General features: G+C 46.4%; 1 protein-coding gene and 1 long non-coding RNA gene across 2 annotated transcripts in view; one reads left to right on the plus strand and one right to left on the minus strand.

Moving 5' to 3' along the window:
- LOC148125983 (uncharacterized) overlaps positions 1-15,451 on the plus strand; it is a 352,312-nt gene that overhangs the window by 258,332 nt on the left and 78,529 nt on the right. The window lies entirely within an intron of this gene.
- Positions 6,004-15,451, minus strand: part of DNMT3B (DNA methyltransferase 3 beta) — a 34,666-nt gene continuing 25,218 nt past the window's right edge. Inside the window, exons 16-21 of the mRNA XM_087928692.1 lie at positions 14,186-14,276; positions 13,932-14,080; positions 12,421-12,506; positions 10,397-10,466; positions 8,492-8,610; positions 6,004-6,281 (exon numbers count right to left, since the gene is read on the minus strand). Of these exons, the coding sequence (XP_087784818.1) occupies positions 6,140-6,281; positions 8,492-8,610; positions 10,397-10,466; positions 12,421-12,506; positions 13,932-14,080; positions 14,186-14,276 (657 nt within the window). The 3' untranslated portion in view covers positions 6,004-6,139. The remainder of the gene's footprint in view (positions 6,282-8,491; positions 8,611-10,396; positions 10,467-12,420; positions 12,507-13,931; positions 14,081-14,185; positions 14,277-15,451) is intronic.

Raw genomic sequence — 15,451 nt, forward strand, 5'->3', positions numbered from 1 at the left:
TCTAATTGCCAATGTCAATCTACTTATTTCTGCACGTTCCATTCCACGCACCTCTTCTTCTAGCAGGGTTTTTATTTTGAATTTATTTTGAAGTTCATCTGGATTAGATTCAGCTTGCGGGAAAAAAAACCCAGCGCTTTTGAATTTTTCCATGTATGTTTTAGGAATAAGCAAGAACTAGTAGTTCATGTGGGTTTTATGGGAAGCCCTCCCCACCCTGCCAAACAAGAATGAAATATTTTAGGGAATATTAAAAAGGCAGAATATTACCCCAAATGGAAAAACATGTTTTTAGAGGCAGAAAGCACCCCCCAAGTCTTTCTTAATAGCCCACTGCTAATGCCAGCACTTAAGAGTTAAAGAGCTTATTGAAAGAGGAAGACAAGCATCTAGAGAGCTCTATTCATAAGCAAAGCAAATGCTGCAGGCAGAAATCCATTCAAGACAGGATATTTTGAAACTCACCTGCAGCAAAGTCTGAACAAAGGCAAAGTGGTAGGATTAGAAGCAGCCCACTCACTCAAGAAGCCAGAGGTTGACCAGACTAGTTCAGAGAAGCACCTAAGATTTGCATTTCCTCTTTTGCTTATAGAGCCAGCTGTGACCCCTGTGTAACTCCTACACGACCCCATAGGAATCTGACAACAGCCAATAGAATATTAAAGGACATGTTCTAGAACAGGAAGCTCAAATACAGAGCCCAAAGAAGGCATATAAAAGAAAAACCCACTCTCAACTTCATTTTGTCAGTTGTCCAGAACCACGTGTGGTTCTTCATCAATAAACCATCTTTTTCTAATCAGCCTGCATGTTTCCAGTGCTTTTCTTCCAGTTTGGAACCGAACCTGGTGGATATTTCTTCCAACTATTTGTTCAGCAAACCATGATCCGAGAATGCAATTCCTTTGCAATTAATCTAGAAGGCTTTGAATATCACACGACTTACTGAAGCTAATTGTAGGTTTTTATACACTACACACATCAGCCTGGCGGCTTTCTAAGATATCTGGACTTCCAACTCCCATGCAACATCTTAAAGCTAGCTACGTTGAAAATTATTTCACTACACAGACTAAGTAAAGAGGCCTGGAGGCTGCATCTGATGAAACCGCCGAATTAATGGATACAGATTACACAAGTTTAGCATCCTTCTTATTCAATAACGCAGCTAGGAGGCTTTCGATCTGTGCTGCTTTAGCACATTATGCCAATGCCTACCTCAGACTGGGCCGTCCCCAAGTCTAGAAAAGGAGATGCACTTTTTGAAGAAGAATCAAATAATGGTAAGAAATATTTTATCAAATTGTGCTGAGCAGGGGGTTGGTCTAGGTGACCTCCAAGTTCCCTTTCAACTCTGTTATTCTATTCCATCCCATTCCTATTACTTACCCTATTTGCGGGAAACAGAGCGTATTGCTTTTAACAGAAACTGTAAGAAGACATGCTGGCCAGTGAAGAAAAAAACATTGTATATATTTCTAATCTCATGAGCTAGGCTGCAGCTTGAGAATTGGGTGTAGGAAGGCCTGTGCTATGCTACAAACCGGCATTAAACAGAACTTGCTGATAGATAGTTACTCTAGAGACAACCCCCTAGGAGCTAGGACCCATAAAAGGTGATTTGTAAATGAGGGCAGGGGGGGGTGATAGAATTAGAGTAATGGGAGATGTAATCGGGGCAGAGATAATGTGCTAACTTTAGATGCTTGAGATAGGTTGTGATGGCATGAATAGTAAGTCAATGAGGAAAAGGTGGGAGGTAAATTTGAAATGGCAACAGGAAATATAAGGCAAACATGATGATTTAAGGCAGAGGTCCCCAAACTTGGCAACTTTTAAGCATAGCTGGCTGGAGAATTCTGTGGCAGCCCCTCAAATATTGGAAGACTGCTGTCATGTCTCCCCTGGTCCTTCTCTTCCCTAGACTAGCCAGGCCCAGTTCCTGCAACCATTCATCGTATGTTTGAGTCTCCAGTCCCCTCATCATCCTGGTTGCTCTTCTCTGCACTTTTTCTAGAGTCTCAACCTCTTTTTTGTAGCGTGGTGACCAAAACTGGATGTAGGACTCTAGGTGTGACCTTACTAAGGCTTTATAGAGTGGTATTAGTACCTTCCTTGATCTTGATTGTATCCCCGTTAACGCAATTTAGGATTACATTAGCTTTTTTGGCTGCTGCTGCACAACATTGGCTCCTATTTAGCTGGTTGTCCACTAAGACTCCAAGATCCTCCTCACAGTTCCTGCTTTTGAACCTGGTTTCACCCAGTCTATATGTGTCCTTTGGGTTTTTCTTGCCTAAGTGTAAAGCTTTACTTTTCTCCACATTGAATTTCATTTTGTTAAATACGGCCCAGTGTCCTCATAATTGTACTCAGGCTGCAAACGCTCGTAACTCAAATTTAGGAAGGACAGAAATGGGCAATGCCCTCCCCTAAGCAAGGGTTGAACAACTATGGCAACTTTACGCATTGTGGACTTCAATGGTCGTGCTCTCGGGAGGCAGAGGCCATCTGGGCAGTCAGAGGGAGAACCAGACCCATCCCCTTCGTATCCTAGGACACGCAGGGAGGAACAGAGAAGGCAACAACTTGGCTTGCGAGAGAGGAAGCGGCCATGATCCTCCTCATTGGTTGCAGTTGGGGAGACTAGTATATAAAAGACATTTGCAACACAGCGTTGCGAGAAGCAAAGCTTGTGTTATTTTGGTCTGAAGTCTTGGCTGGCCTCCTTCCAACAGACTGCCTTATCTCCTTGAATTTGGTAATTATTTATCCTGATCCATTGTGGAAATCCCTTCATTGTAGTTTGTTTTGGGATTTTTATTTCACCTCTGTCTGCTCACCGAGTACGGACTGCGTTGCTTTCTTTCGAAGACTATTTTTGAGTACGTTTTATCACCAACTGAGAATTATTGAACGGTGGGGCCAAGTTGGAGGCATTAAAGGATATTTATTTACGTTTTGGATTTTGTTACCTTTGTGTTACACTCTGGGTCATCACATTAACTCCCAGAATTCCCGAGCCACCTGGCTCAGGAATTCTGGGAGTTGAAGTCCACAACTTGTAAAGTTGCCATAGTTTTTTATTCACTCCTCCCCTAAGGCTTTGACCTCATCTTCAGAAGTGGATGCACAACCCACCGTCCGTATCTTCTGGGCCATTTACGAATTCCACACACACACACACACACAAATAAAAACGGGCCACACTCTATTATAGAAAAACACTGACTTTAATTAAACCGTGATAAATGTTTTAAAGGCAAACGCATGTCAAAACCGTTTCGTTTCCAGCAGTAACGACACCAAAGAAAAATGGGGAGGGGATGTTTTTCACCCCCACCCTTAGTAAGGCTCACTTACAGCCATCCATTTTGGGGCCGAGCTCCAGTCCCAAGAAGCTCTTTAAAAAAAAGAAAGAGGGAAAAAAAGGATAGTGTTTTATTTTTTTAAAAAAGGTTATATAAAAGCATATCGTTTTGACGTTAGGAAAGTATAAAAACCATAGCACCAATGTTACAGAGGTCCTTTCAACATCTTGGAAATGACATTTCTGAAATGTTCTCAGTTTAAAATGCGTTAAAAGGCATTACTTTTTAGGAAGGCAAGATCTTTTTTCTTTGATTACCGATTTTTAATATTCTCTCAAAAACCAGAAGGGATCCAATAGAAATCTTGCCGGAGACCAAAAACGAAAGATTTGCAACACCCTTCAAAGGAGGTGGAAAGGGGAAGGACAAGGAGAAGGCACATCGAATGGCTAGCTACAAGCACCCCACGCTTTCAACCCCCTCCCCTTAATCCCTCCCTCCAAATTGGGGGGTTGGGGGGGCCCTGCAGAATTCCCCCTTGACCTCATTCCTTTCCCTTTTGGCATGCAGACTTTTCCCATGGGACCAAGGATTCCCAAACCAGCAAACACACCTAACATATAAACACAGTAATGATTGTCTCACACCCAGAGGTTATCACCAACATTGGCATGTGCATAGGTTCTCACACACACACACAAACGTCACCCAATTTGGGCAGGGATTTCAGTGGCTCAGGAAGGCCACACACACACACACACCACACATACACACCTCCAAGGAAATCTCTCCTTCCGCCCTTAAATTACTGGCGTCCATTTTGAGTGGAACTTCCTGAGATTCGTCATTCCTACGGGAATGGGATCCATTGGGATGCCAGCAGCAGCTGGAGAATTGCCAGCGGGCATTTGGGCAAAGAAAAGAGGTGGGCAGAGAGCCAACTTGGGCAATCCCTCTTGGCACAGAACCCGCTTAGAGCTGGACACATTTTGCACGCCCGCCGCTAAGGTGACACCTTCTGGAGTGTGCAGAAGGTGCATCGTCGGATAATGTGAAGTGCCGGTCCTTTGGCAACCTCAAATACTGACAAGGAAAACTAAAGAAAGAAAAAAAAAGAGAGAGAAACCACCACTGCTCCCATTTGCCTGCAGGGGGAAAATGTACCAAACTGGAGCAGTGATGGCTCTTGACCATAGTCCCATCTTCCTCTGCGGCTGACTTGAGAAAACTTCCCTAACAATCGACCATCTACAATCCAAAGTCTTTATTTTTTTCTGAGGGGACTTTGGCAATCTTGACAACCAAGCCAAGACACCAAACCCCTGCCTCCTATATGTGATGGCAAGTTGGAAGTTAGAGAGTAACATGGCACATACACACACCCCTCTACCGTTTCTGCCAATGTGTCTAAGAGGGTTTGCTTCATCGGTGGGGGAAAAAAATATCTCTAATTTTGGACAGACATCCCAGTTGCAGAGAACGAAAACGGAGCGTTAATTTGTCTCCTGCACTGATTTTCGTGGTTTGGTTCATACAAGCACTGGGAAGTCCGGAGTTACGGCAGGACGGCTTTGACGTGCAGCCTGCCAGCCAAGGCGAACGTGCGAATGGCGACTGCGAAAAATCGTGGCAAAGTTTCGGATTGGGAACTGCGCCAGCCCAAAAAGACCCTACCAAATCCCAGGGTTGCCTTTATCCCCTCCTCGGTACTCTTCCCACCCAATTCTTATCTTGGTCTGTTGAAATCAGGGTTTGAAGAACGGAACAGTCAAGGAAAACAAAATTCACGATGAAAATAGCAGCATCGGTGAGGATGGAAACCCACTTGGGATCCCAACATGGAAAGGGCACCTCTAGGGCGAGAGAATCTCGTAGCAGCTTTTAAACTCCATTTTTTCCTCTCTGCAATGGGTTGGATTCTTCAAAGAGCGAAGGCCAAACCGCAGTAAACATTTGTAGATTGTCTCTTTTTCGGGGGGGTTGGTAGATTTCCCGTTTTCCTCCTCCGCTGCCCTGCTGGGAATTTCCCTGCCTCTGAAAGGACCATGGTTGTGCAAATGTTCTTGCACAGCTCTTTTTTAAAAAAAAAAGAAATACCCAGCCAGCGTAAATTGAAGTGGAAGATGCGTTCTTTGTCGTAAAATACCCCCAGTGCATTTTTCCCTGCGTGAAAAGGCATCGTGTAAATTTAAAAGTATAACGGGTGTATGGCATGGTTCGTTTTCTTTCTTCTTCCATCTTGTTCCATTTAGGACGATTGTCGCCTGGTTTGCGTCCTCTCTAGGAATTTTCACATCCAGCTGCGAAATGGCTATAAAGGTCTCTCCCCAAACCACCACCACCCCCACACACAAAAGTTTTGCATTCTTAAAAAAAAAAAAGTTTAAAAAGAAAAAAATAAGAAATTTTCCTGTTTTTTTTCCCCCCCGCGGGGCGAACAGTGAGAGAAACCCAAGGCAAGCTGGCTCATTGCTACAGACAGACGGGTGTCTCTGGAGTTACATCCTACCATTTTCCCGTTTCAAGTTTTCGCATTGTTTCTCGCGGCCGGTTGAGCCGCCTCAGTTTCCTCATCCGCACAAGACAAGGGGTGAATGCTACCTCTCTGCAGTTTCCCGCCCCCCCCCCAAAAAAAAATCTGTGTTGTTGTTGTTGTTGTTGGCACAACGGAAACGCAAAAGTCGGACAAGCTTGGAAGAAAGGCGTGGATAGAAAATAATTTTTTCTGCGGAGAAGGCCTCCTTTAACGGAGGGGGGGCGGTCAAGGAGCGGGGGGTGGGGTCTTGGCTCTTCTCCTTCCACCCAGGAGACCGCAGGATCCCTGCGGCCTAATCGCAGGAAAAATAATCCTTCAGGGGAGCAAAGAGGTGACGGATAACCGGGACGCTCCACGACCTCCCAAGCAGCTTCTGACGTGCATGACGACCCATGTTGGACACGTCGGTGTAGTGGAGAGGGAAGCCAAAGATCCTGTGGGGGGAGGGGTGGAAAAGAGACCTGTCAACTCATAAAATATTTCTGTGGTCTTTTTAAAGTTGTCAAAGAGAAAGGGAGGGAGCGGGGAGCAGTGCGCCAGCTTGCAAACCAAAAGTGCATTCCATAAATGTTTTCAAAGATAGTAACTAAGTGACTGAAGTTTCTGCCGTGCTAAAATCTAACTGGAGAGCTTGATTGAGTCCTCTTGGCTATGGAGGTGTCCCATTGGAGAATATGAATTATGATACACCCAGGGGGTGGGGGGAATCCAGGGTCAAGGGTGACAATGAATGATGTGTCTCAGAGTCGGCTACACCCAGGCAGTGCCAGCATGTTAACTCCCAATAAATCCTTTGGAAGTTTTGGAAGCTTGGCTCAAGACTCATGATTTAAATGAGGGGGTCACTGCCAGAATCCTGACACTAGCACTGATGATTTTATGTAGCTGGGTCATGAAACATCTGCAAGAAAACCACGAAGCTGAGAAAGCAACAAGGACCCCATAATCCTCCTCTCCACAAACTCCCCTCCTTCTAGCACTGACAGGGTTGCCTAGTTTGGGTCATGAAAGGTCTGCAAGAAAGTCACCAAGCTCAAGAGATCAACCAGGGCCCCAGAATTTTAGGGTTGTGTTACATTTCAAGGGAACACCTCCTTTGGTCAACTCGTAAATCTTCCCTATGCCTGTTTCCGAATTGCCGTAAGAAGGCATGAGGGAATGGCCTTGGCCTGAGACAGGAGTGAGGCAGATGAAGGCCAGAAGCACATTCCACGCTGATCTTGTGGATGTTGTAACCTAGCCTACTGGATCTTCTGCCCATGAAGACCCTTAATTGGAGAATGTGATTGATGACACCCAGCCCAGTGAACGTGTTTCGCTGGAGAATCTGATTTATGACACACCCAGGTGTGGTGGGGGGAAATAGGGTCATAGGTGATAGTAAATTACGTGTCTCAGAGTTGGCTTCATACGGGTTAGTGCTGGACATGTTTCTTCTAATAAATCTTTTCGGATTATTTTCAAGGCTCATGATTTCACGAGGACAATCGTAGAAACCCTCACAGCTTTTTTGGGGGGGTGCATTTCGTACTGGCAAATGAGAGCATTTATTCACAGAGTCACAGAGAAATGGGCTACCCTCTGCAGGCTGTAAAACAACACCAAGGAGAGAGTGCCAAGGAAATACCCAAACATCTACAGAAGACGAGGGAGAACAGCAGCAGCAGAATGATTTACAAGACGAGAAAACGATCAGAAAATTGCAAAGTGGGACTCTTGAAACCCGGGGTCCCCCAAACAGGTTGGAAGAAAAACATCATCACCCCTCAACCCCCTCCCCCCCAATTAGCAAGACAAGACCCAGGTCTGCATGAGAATGTGTGAATACCCAATCTATCTCAGCAACGGGTTGGGGAGAGACTAAATGCAGAATAATTGATCCATCCACTTTGCCAAGTAGAAGGCACAGGGATTCCTGGACTTATAATGGTCATTGAGCCGGCAATTTTGGTCGTAAGTTGTGAAGATCACCACACGCAGGACTGTGCCTGATTTTGCAACCATTTTTTGCAGGGTTGTTAGGTGAATGCAGTGGCCATAAAACAAACACTGCTGTTATTAAGCAAACCCTGGCTGGTGGATTCTGGGAGTTGACGTCCAGCCATTTTAAAGTATGCCGGCTGGTGGATTCTGGGAGTTGAAGTCCAGCCATTTTATAAAGTATGCCGGCGGGTGGATTCTGGGAGTTGAAGTCCAGCCATTTTACAAAGTATGCCGGCGGGTGGATTCTGGGAGTTGAAGTCCTGCCATTTTAAAGTATGCCGGCGGGTGGATTCTGGGAGTTGAAGTCCAGCCATTTTAAAGTATGCCAGCTGATGGATTCTGGGAGTTGAAGTCCAGCCATTTTAAAGTATGCCGGCTGGTGGATTCTGGGAGTTGAAGTCCAGCCATTTTATAAAGTATGCCGGCTAGTGGATTCTGGGAGTTGAAGTCCTCCCCTCTTCAAGCATGCTGGCTGGGGGATTCTGGGAGTTGGACTCTCCCCATCAACTGGCTGGGGGATTCTGGGAGTGGACATCCACTCATCTAAAAGCTGCCCTACAGTCTTCCCTAGGGGAGCCATTCCAGGACTGACGTGTTTTCCAACCCTTTGCTTCCCCCACCCCACCCCGTCCCGGGTTCCCTTGCCCTGCCCATCCCTCACCTTTCCAACTCTGTGCACCACAAATCGTCGTCCTTCCCGTTCATGGACACAGGCAGCATCTGGCTCTTCCCCTGCCGAATGGAGTTGGACTTCGTCGTGATGGTGCGGACTTTCTTCATCTTTGGAAGAAAAGCAGAGGTGAAGGTGGCAATTTGTGGGGGAGGGGGACAGAGGTCGGCGTGCAGGTAGCCGTCCTAATGGGGAGTGCGGGGGTGTGTGCTGATTTTTGTTTGTAACCAACTGGAATAGTCCTAAGTATGAAAAATGATTTTTCAGGGTCCTTGTAACCAGGGGTGGGATTCAAATTTTTTAACAACCGGTTCTGTGGGCGTGGCTTAGGTGGTGGGCGTGGCTTGGTCATGTGACTGGCTGGGCATGGCCAACTCAATATCACTCACATTGAGGCACAAACTCCTTGCCTGGCCTCTCATGACTGTGGAGGGGATGCTGCAACAGTCATAAGTGTGAAAAACGGTCATAAGTCACTTTTTTCAGTGCCACTGTAACTTTGAATGGTCCCTCCACACAAGCAAAGTACCAGCAAAGGAGGGGGAAAAAAACTCCAGAGAAGTTCGTGAGACAGGAAGTCTAGTCCTACCAAGAATGTAATAAGGGTTAACGGAGAGGCAGCTTCTGTAAGCGACACCAGAATGTTTCCTTCCTGCCTTCCTTACAGGATTAGCCCTGTAATTTCTTCTAACAACCGGTTCTCCCAACTGCTTAGAACGTTAACAACCGGTTCTAGCAAATAGGTGCGAATTGGTAGAATCCCACCCCTGCTTGTAGCTTCAAGCGGTCACTACACAAACTGTTGTAAGTCTAGGACTGCCTCGCCTGTCTCCTTTGGCCATCAGGGGGACCAAGGATTCTGGACTGGAAAGAAGGGAGGGGCCAACCCCCCCCACGTCAACTCGTAAAGCATGCCTGTTTCTGAGTTGCCATAAAGGGGGGGGGGAAGAGAACAGAAATACATTCCACGCTTATCTTACAAAGATTGTAGGTAAGCGACCAGATATTCTGCCCTCGAAAATCCTTCATTGAAGAATGTGATTGATAACACCCAGCCTGTGAATGTGCTTAGTTGGAGAATCTGATGTATGACACATCCAGAGGGGAGAGGGGAAACAGTGTTACAGGTGACCGTGAATTACATGTGTCAGAGTTGGCTTCAACTGGGATCATGCCGACATGTTGCTCCTAATAAATGTTTTGGACTCTCTTTGAAGCTTGGCTGGAGGCTCATGACTTAATTGGGGCAATGGTGGCTAACCTTTTTGGGCTCCTGTGCCAAAACTTGTGTCTGCACTTGCATGCTCACGTGCCAGCACCCAGAAGGCAATGCGTGCCTCCCCCCACAGTCCCTACACATGCGCACGCAATCCCCCGCACATACCCACTCCTGCCGCCCCATTACCTGCACTGCACCTCACAGCTGATTTTCAGCCGGTTTGAGGCCTTTTTTGGCCTCCCAAAACCTTGAGAAAGGCTTCTGCAGGCTTCTGCAAGCTTTGTAGGCCAAAAAACTAGCCCCGTTTCATCAACTTCCTGTTTTTTCTGAAAATACCGAAAATGACAAAACGGGCCTAATTTTCAGCCTACAAAGCTTGTAGAAGCCTGCAGAAGCCTTCCTCAAGACTTTGGGAGGCTGAAAAAGGCCTCAAACCGGCTGAAAATCATCTGTTAAAGTTTGCCTGCAGCTTGCTCACCGGCACAAATGGCTCTGTGGCACGTGTGCCATAGGTTCGCCATCACAGAATTAGGGCAACCGCCGGGAACCCCAACAGCAAGTCAACAAGCAATCGCGACATCCGGATGAGGTTGGCATGGCAGAAACAGGAACGATTCTGCAGCCTCCTTTATCCCAGCCGAGAATAATTGGGGGTGGGGGTAGTCAATGGTGGTTACCTTCGCCCTCCGACTGTACTCCAGGCAATCCTGCAGCTCCAGCTTGTCTCCCTTGGAGGCCACCACGGGCCTGGAAAGAGAAAAGATCGATGAGACTCTGCGATCCGCACCCACACACAGACCCCACATCTTCCCAAAGTCGTGCTGTTTAGTTTGTAGGGTGCAGGAAACACTCCCCAAGAAAGGAGATCACAAGAGACCAATAAGAGGAGAGCATTTGTGGTTCAGGGTTGCAATGAAGGTGGGGGGGTCCTTGGTGGTCTCTGAGCTTGGGGGTTTTTTTTGCAGATGTTTCGTGACCCAACTGGGTAATGTCATTAACGCTGGAAAGGTGGAGGGTTGGAGGAGGAGGAAGAGGATTGGGCAGTCCTTTGTCCTCTCTAGGCTTCTCCTCCTTGTCTTCCTCAACTTCTCCTTCTCCCCTTCTTCCTCCTCCCCTTCCTCCTCCTCCGCTCCACCCACATACCCCTCCTTTTCAGCATTGATCATATCACCTAGCTGGGTCATGAAACGTCTACAAGATTCAGAAAGTACCAAGGACTGCACAGGCCAAAACACAACACACACACACACACACACACAAACACAAACTAAGATCACATCTGTATTCCAAAACATCTCACAGGCATTCTTGTATGGTGTGTGTGTGTGTGTTTGTGTGTGTGGTGTATAAACCACTAAAGAAATCTACTTCCCATCTCGCTTCTTACTTTGTAGGGTGTAGGGAACACTCGACAGGAAAACACGTCAAAAACACGTGTGTAACGAGAAAACACAGAGAGAGAGGAGGGGGAGGGAGGGAGGGGGAGAAAGGGGGAAGAGAGGAAGAGAGAGGGAGAGAGAAGGGGAGAGACAAAGACAGGGGAAAAGAGGTGGGAAGAGACAGAGACAGAGGGGGAAAAAGGGGGAGAGAGAAGGAGAGAGAGAGTGAGAGGGAGGGAGACAGAGAAATAGATGGGGGAGGAAAAGAGAGAGAGAGAGATGGGGAAAGAGAAGGAGGGGGAAGAGAGGGAGAGAGAAGGGGAGAAAGAAAGAAGATGAGAGACAGAGGGAAAAAGAGAGGGGAGAAAGGGAGAGAGACAGGCAGACAAGAGACAGAAAGAGGGAGAATATATCACATCTGTTTCCTGAAAAACCTCACAGGCTTTTTTTGAGGGGTAGGTGGCTAACCACGGAAAGCCGTTTCCACTTAACATTTCAATAAGAAGCATTCTCACTGGCACAGAAACGACAAAGACACACACACACACACACACACACACACACACACACACACAGACACTCCTACCTGTGGGAAATAGTAGAAAATACACTGCAAACATCCTCTACTTCAGTCGTGTCCAGCTGAAGAGCCATTTTGCGAGTGTGCAAATCCGCCTCTTTTTCCCACATTACTTTCCTAAAAGGGTCCCTGTGCGCTCTCTCTCTCTCTCTCTCTCTCTCTCTCCCTCCCAACCACAAGTGTACAGGTACTCCTCGGCTTACAGCCGTTCGTTTAGTGACCGTTCAAAGTCACTAAAGGGACCGTTTTCCACCCTCACGACCACTGCTTCCATCCCCGGGGTCGCCTGATCTAAATTCAGACACCTGGCAACTGACTCGTATTGATGACAGTTGCAATGTCCCCTCTGTCTGTGTGTGTGTGTGTGTGTGTGTGTGTGTGTGTGACTTGATTCCCCCTTTTGCATCGCTCTCAGAAGCCAAGTCACGGGGGAAAAGCCGGATTCGCTTAACAACCGTGTCCCAAACTGAAAGACTGCAGGGATTCCTTTAACAACGGAGGCCAGGAAAGTCATAAAATGGAGGGCGGGTGGGGGGGTGGGGGCCAAACCCCACTTAACAAAAGTTTCTCCCAGCCACATAAAACTTTGGGGCTCAATTGTGCTTGTTAAGTCGAGGGCTGCCTGTATAACGGACACCCCAGCCTCTCCGAACTGCTACGGGGTGATCCGGGTTGCAAATGAGCAAACTTTCTTCTCCCTGTCACTTCTTCGGCAGATCAAAAGGCTCCACTTTTTTCTTACCTGTTCATCCCGGGCAGGTTACCCCAAAAATATCTGGCTCTGTGTGCAGCAGATACTTTGACTGCATCGATCATCACCGGATTACACTGCAGAGAAAGGAAAGGGGTTCAACCTTGATGATGCTACCTGCCCTGTGTTTCTCCGAAAATACGACCTACCCTGAAAAAGTAAGTCCTACCTAGCTTGGTTTTTATACATACACCCAATATAAGCCCTACCCCCAAAATAAGCCCTAATTCAGATCCCACCCACTCCAGAGTGGACGGGTAAAAATTAAGCTAGGGGTGTGCGAAGCTGCCCTACGACTTACTTTTGGACAGGTGTAGCCAAGCCTCACACAGCCCGACACCTGCCTTGCCGGCCCGTTTCTTCTGCAGCCGGCAGGGCTGGCCAGGCTTTCCTGAAGGCCTCTGGAGCTGATTAGAAAGCTCTGGATCGATCCTGAGCTCTGATATTGGCTGCAGAGGCCTTCAGGAAAGCCTTGCCGGCCACAGAAGAAGAAGCTCCTGAAGGCCTCGGACAACAAAAAGGAAGCCAAGGGCAACGTGCGCAAGTGAGGTTATTTCTATTCTAATTATCATTCTATTCTTATTTCCATTCTATTCTAATTTTTATTCTATTCTTATTATTGCTAATTCTATTCTATTCTAACTTCTATTCTGTTCTTATTATTGTTAATTCAATTCAATTCTATTCTATTCTTATTTCTATTCTATTCTTATTATTGTTAGTTCAATTCAATTCAATTCTGTTCTATTCTTATTTCTAGTGTTATTTCTATTCTATTTCTATTCTTATTTCTATTTCTATTCTATTCTTATTGTTAGTTCAATTCAATTCTATTCTATTCTTATTTCTATTCTTATTTCTAGTGTTATTTCTATTCTATTCTTATTTCTAGTGTTATTTCTATTCTATTCTATTCCTCCCTTCTAGCACTGATGATGTTACTTAGTCAGGTAATGCTAGAAGGGAGGAATAGAATAGAAATTAGAATAGAAATAACACTAGAAATAAGAATAGAATAGAAATAACACTAGAAATAAGAATAGAAATAAGAATAGAATAGAATAGAATTGAATAGAATTGAACTAACAATAAGAATAGAATAGAAATAAGAAGAGAATAGAATTGAATTAACAATAATAAGACCAGAATAGAAATTAGAATAGAATAGAATTAGCAATAATAAGAATAGAATAGAAATTAGAATAGAATAGAAATAAGAATAGACTAGAATTAGCAACCAAACACCAAGGATCCCACAAAATCCACCAAGGTTGGCCGGAAAACCTGGGCACAGCGGCCCTAAAGCAGTCTTTCTCCATCTTGGCCATTGCTAAGCTACAGCTCCCAAAATTGCCCAGCCAACCCTGGTTTACACTGACCAGTGGCCGATCTTTCAGCCTCAGAGGGACGGACGCCCGTCAGCTGCAATAAACTAAGAGTTTGTGGCAGCCCCTAAAAAAAGGGGGGGCCCGTTTCTTGGGTCTCAGAACCACGGTTGTTACCTCCAGAAAACGGGAGATGTCCCTCTTGTCGTTGACTCGCATGGAAACCACGTTTTCGAAGAGCCAAAAGAACGGGCGGTCTTCTCCGATTTTGGGACGGGTGTAATTCAGGAGGTGGTAGAACTCGAAGAAGAGGCGGCCGGTCCCTTCTGCCAGCCGGAAAGGGTGAAAGAAACGGGGTCAGAAGAGAGGCTCGGGGTCCCGAATTCCGAGCAAAACCAACTTTAAAAGGGATCTCAAATGCCTCCGCTTACCATACAAACCTTTTCTGGCGGGATTTACGATGGAGAGGTCGTTGCAGGGACTTCCGCCGATCACCAGATCAAAGGGGCCCCACTCGTCAATCTGCAAGGGGAGACCCTCGTTATGGCATGGGTTCTCTGTCCCTTCTTTAAGGAAGTAGTTGTTCTGACCCAGGCCTTTGTAAACCATCATTATTTCACAAACTTCATTTTAAAACAATACTTATTTTATTGCAATGTTGGGGATTGTTTTCATTCCCAGCCGGGAATTAATCTCAAACAGTTCCCTGAGATAAGCACATACCTTTCAAGTCTGTGAACTGCTGCCAAAAAACAGAAGTATCCAATTTACTAGAAAAGAAACCAACCAAAGTACAACAAAAACCAACCGAAGTACCAACCAGAGCTTCAAGAATGAGTCTGAAGCGATTGAGCGACTTTGCTTCCTGCAAAGATTTCATCCTCTTGGCCTGACTTTTATCCCTATGGGAGGGCCAATCACCTCCCAGCCTTACTCCCGAGTCACCCCTTTTTTGTCTCAACTGCTCTTGCCTTCTAGCAGCTCTGTGCACTGGGAACAGGCTCCCGTGGTTCCTCTTCCTTGCTGCTGCCAGACTCCAAAGGCTCCGGAGGCAGCACCCCATTCCCGGATGGTCCTGGCCCCATCTCTGCATCGAACGCAGAACCCTCATCCGAGTCCCCTCCAGATTCCTGGACTGGTCCCCCTTCTTCCCCACTGTCCAATTCCGCTGCCGTCTGCCGGTGAACCACAACGCTAGTCCTCATGTTACAACCGTAACACGAGCTTACGGATCACGACCGTAAGTCTTTGGGCTCTAAATCGAGTCACCCGTACAGACGACCCAAGGTGAATGACCTGTTTGGGGGGCATCGTTAAACCACATTGTTATGTGGACCCCGGGTTCAATAGGGGCCGGTTTGTTTGTTTTTTTGCTGAAAACTGGAAAGCCAGCCCAGGTTTTTGGCAAAACCGTCATAAAATACAATCGCGTGACTGCAGGATGTTGTAGTTCCATCAGGAAATAAGCGTAAGGAAATAAGCAAACCCTGAGAGCAATGAAGACCCCAGAGTTTTCCCCGCTTCTCCTTCTTTACTCCCTTACTACTGATGGTGTTACTTAGTTGGGTTATGAAACATCTGCAAGAAAACCATTTAAACTCAGAAGGCACCAAGAGCGCTAGGTTTCCCCCTCCTCCTCCCTTCTAGCACTGATGATATTCCCTACTTGGGTCATGAAAGGTCTGCAAGAAAACTAC

This window comes from Pseudonaja textilis, chromosome 3 (assembly GCF_049901715.1).
Source record: "Pseudonaja textilis isolate UNSWEBS1 chromosome 3, rPseTex1.2, whole genome shotgun sequence".
NCBI lineage: Eukaryota > Metazoa > Chordata > Lepidosauria > Squamata > Elapidae > Pseudonaja > Pseudonaja textilis.